The sequence below is a fragment of the Macrobrachium nipponense genome, chromosome 42 (genome assembly GCF_015104395.2).
Source record: "Macrobrachium nipponense isolate FS-2020 chromosome 42, ASM1510439v2, whole genome shotgun sequence".
NCBI lineage: Eukaryota > Metazoa > Arthropoda > Malacostraca > Decapoda > Palaemonidae > Macrobrachium > Macrobrachium nipponense.
The window spans coordinates 24,561,112-24,563,611 of NC_061103.1; the positions used below are offsets into that span (position 1 = coordinate 24,561,112).

The following is a 2,500-nucleotide window of genomic DNA, read 5'->3' on the forward strand; positions in this document are numbered from 1 at the left end:
AAAGAGTAATTTTGTTTAATTTATCAACTAAATCTAGAGAATTATATATATGAGAATCGGAGATGGTTCCAAGTAACGGGGACAAGATCTTAGTGATATATTTCGAAAGTTTATATGAAATTGAACCAACAGTACTGATAATAGGCCGCATAGGGTTATTTTCTTTGTACGTTTTGACTAATCCGTAATTCTCTAGACTTTGTTTATTTTTCCTTCGTGATTTATACCTTTATTTATGGATTTATCACGTTCCAAACTTTCGTGATTCAGTCATATATATATATATATATATATATATATATATATATATATATATATATATATATATATATATATATATATATATGTCTGTATATATATATATATATATATATATATATATATATATATATATATATATATATATATATATATATATATATATATATATATATATATATATATATATATATATATATATATATATATATATATATATATATATATATATATTAAAACTATATTAGTGTATACGTAAGATTAATTCGAATGATGCAGCCATCATATTTAATGAGCATGATAATGACATTGATAATAAGAATAAATGTGAATTATGGCAAGGGAAGTTCCATATTGTGTACATAATAAATGACTCGTGTGATAAATTATATTTTCTGTGGAGGATTGATATGGTCGAAGTGGGTGATGGGTGAGATCAATGCTACACTTAATGATATTGTCAGTAATATTACTGACAATATCATTAAGTACTTTTCCAAATTTTATGTCATATGGTTTTTTTTGTAAAGTTTATTATATATTTTTCCTAGTTTTATGTCATATAGTCTCTTTTGTACAAGTTTTTGTGTGTAAGATTTAATGTGATATAAACTTTTTTGTGTCATTTTCGATTTCTAAGATTTACAATATATTTTTCTTAATTTTAAATTTTCAGTACCAGTATTTTTTGTTTATAAGTCTTTGTTTATGTAAAGTGATATGGATATATTTTTCTAATTTTTGTTTTATTTCATAATCTTAATCAATTTTTTGTAGATTTTTTTTTTTTTTTTTTTTTTTTTTATTTGTCCTAACTTTCTTCATTTATTTTCAGACAAACTTGATTTTCCTGCTCAACATCCTACGGGTTCTTATCACAAAGCTCAAAGCTTCATTCTCGTCTGAACTTCATCAGATCAGGTAAGTTTTTTTCTGAATTCGATCCAATATTGACAGATATTCGTTTATTTTATGATGGAAGAATATCCGCTGAAACCCATTCTATAACAACAAGACGTAAAGGAGAGAAGATAGAGGAATGGGAGAGGGAATGGCGAGAGAGAGAAAGAGGGATGGAGAGAGAGGAAAGTAAAATCGGCAGTTTTAGTCCTCTTCCCCAAGGCTAATGCCGGGTAACCCCAACTCCCCAACAAGAAGCCATCTCATGGTGGTAACCGCTGGTAGATAACCTCACTATCCGCCCCTGACGGGGAGCGAACCCCGGCTCCCGAGATTACGAGACTAGCGCGTTGCCAACTGTATAGGCCAGCGGTGATAGGTTGTTCAAAATTACCTGATATTTTGAACGTGGCTAAAGATACAGTATAGGGTGTGGCTTTTTGAGATAGGAACAATACCCTTGGATATTCTATCAGATGATTAATAACTAATGTATGCATATATATATATATATATATATATATATATATATATATATATATATATATATATATATATATATATATATATATATATATGTATGAATATATATTGTATGTAGGTATATATAAATATATAATAATTATTATAATATATATATATTATATATATATATGATATAGGTTACATTATATAATATATTATCTAATATATATATCATATGTATATATAATATTTATATATATATGTATAGATAGATATATAGATGGTATATAAATATATATATCTACCTATATATAATATATATATATACGTACATATATCATACATATATATATATATATCATATATATATATATATATATATATATATATATATATATATATATATATATATATATATATACATATATTATCTATCTATACTATATATATATATATATATATATATATATATATATATATATATTAGGCCACACGGACTTATGCATCCAGGACATTCAACGCTAAAGTTCAGTGGAACCATCTCATATATGTTAAAAGCAGAATTAGAACATTGATCTGATTTTGGTCTTGAAGAACATTATCGGTAGTCTCAAGTCTTACGAGAGATTATGGCAGCTGCTCAGCTAATTGATGATGATTCCCTCTTAACATTCTCTATATCCAAACCTTAATTAAATTTTCTCATTTAGGAGCTATAGTAGATTCACATCAACCGTGCATCTGATGTCTAGGCGCGTCCCTCATGACGCTCCTGATTGGCTGTTAATAAGCCAATCACAGGGCTGGAAACTCTGTCTCTCGAGAGAGTTCACATAAGCAGGATGTATGTTCCACCTCTCGTGAGGGATACACATCC

At 26.9% G+C, this 2,500-nt stretch overlaps 1 protein-coding gene across 1 annotated transcript in view; it reads left to right on the plus strand.

Annotated features, from left to right (window-relative positions):
* LOC135213306 (PDF receptor-like) overlaps positions 1-2,500 on the plus strand; it is a gene marked incomplete at its 5' end in the record, with an annotated part of 58,722 nt that overhangs the window by 54,184 nt on the left and 2,038 nt on the right. Inside the window, 1 exon segment of the mRNA XM_064247286.1 lies at positions 1,094-1,179. Coding sequence (XP_064103356.1) covers positions 1,094-1,179 — 86 coding nt within the window.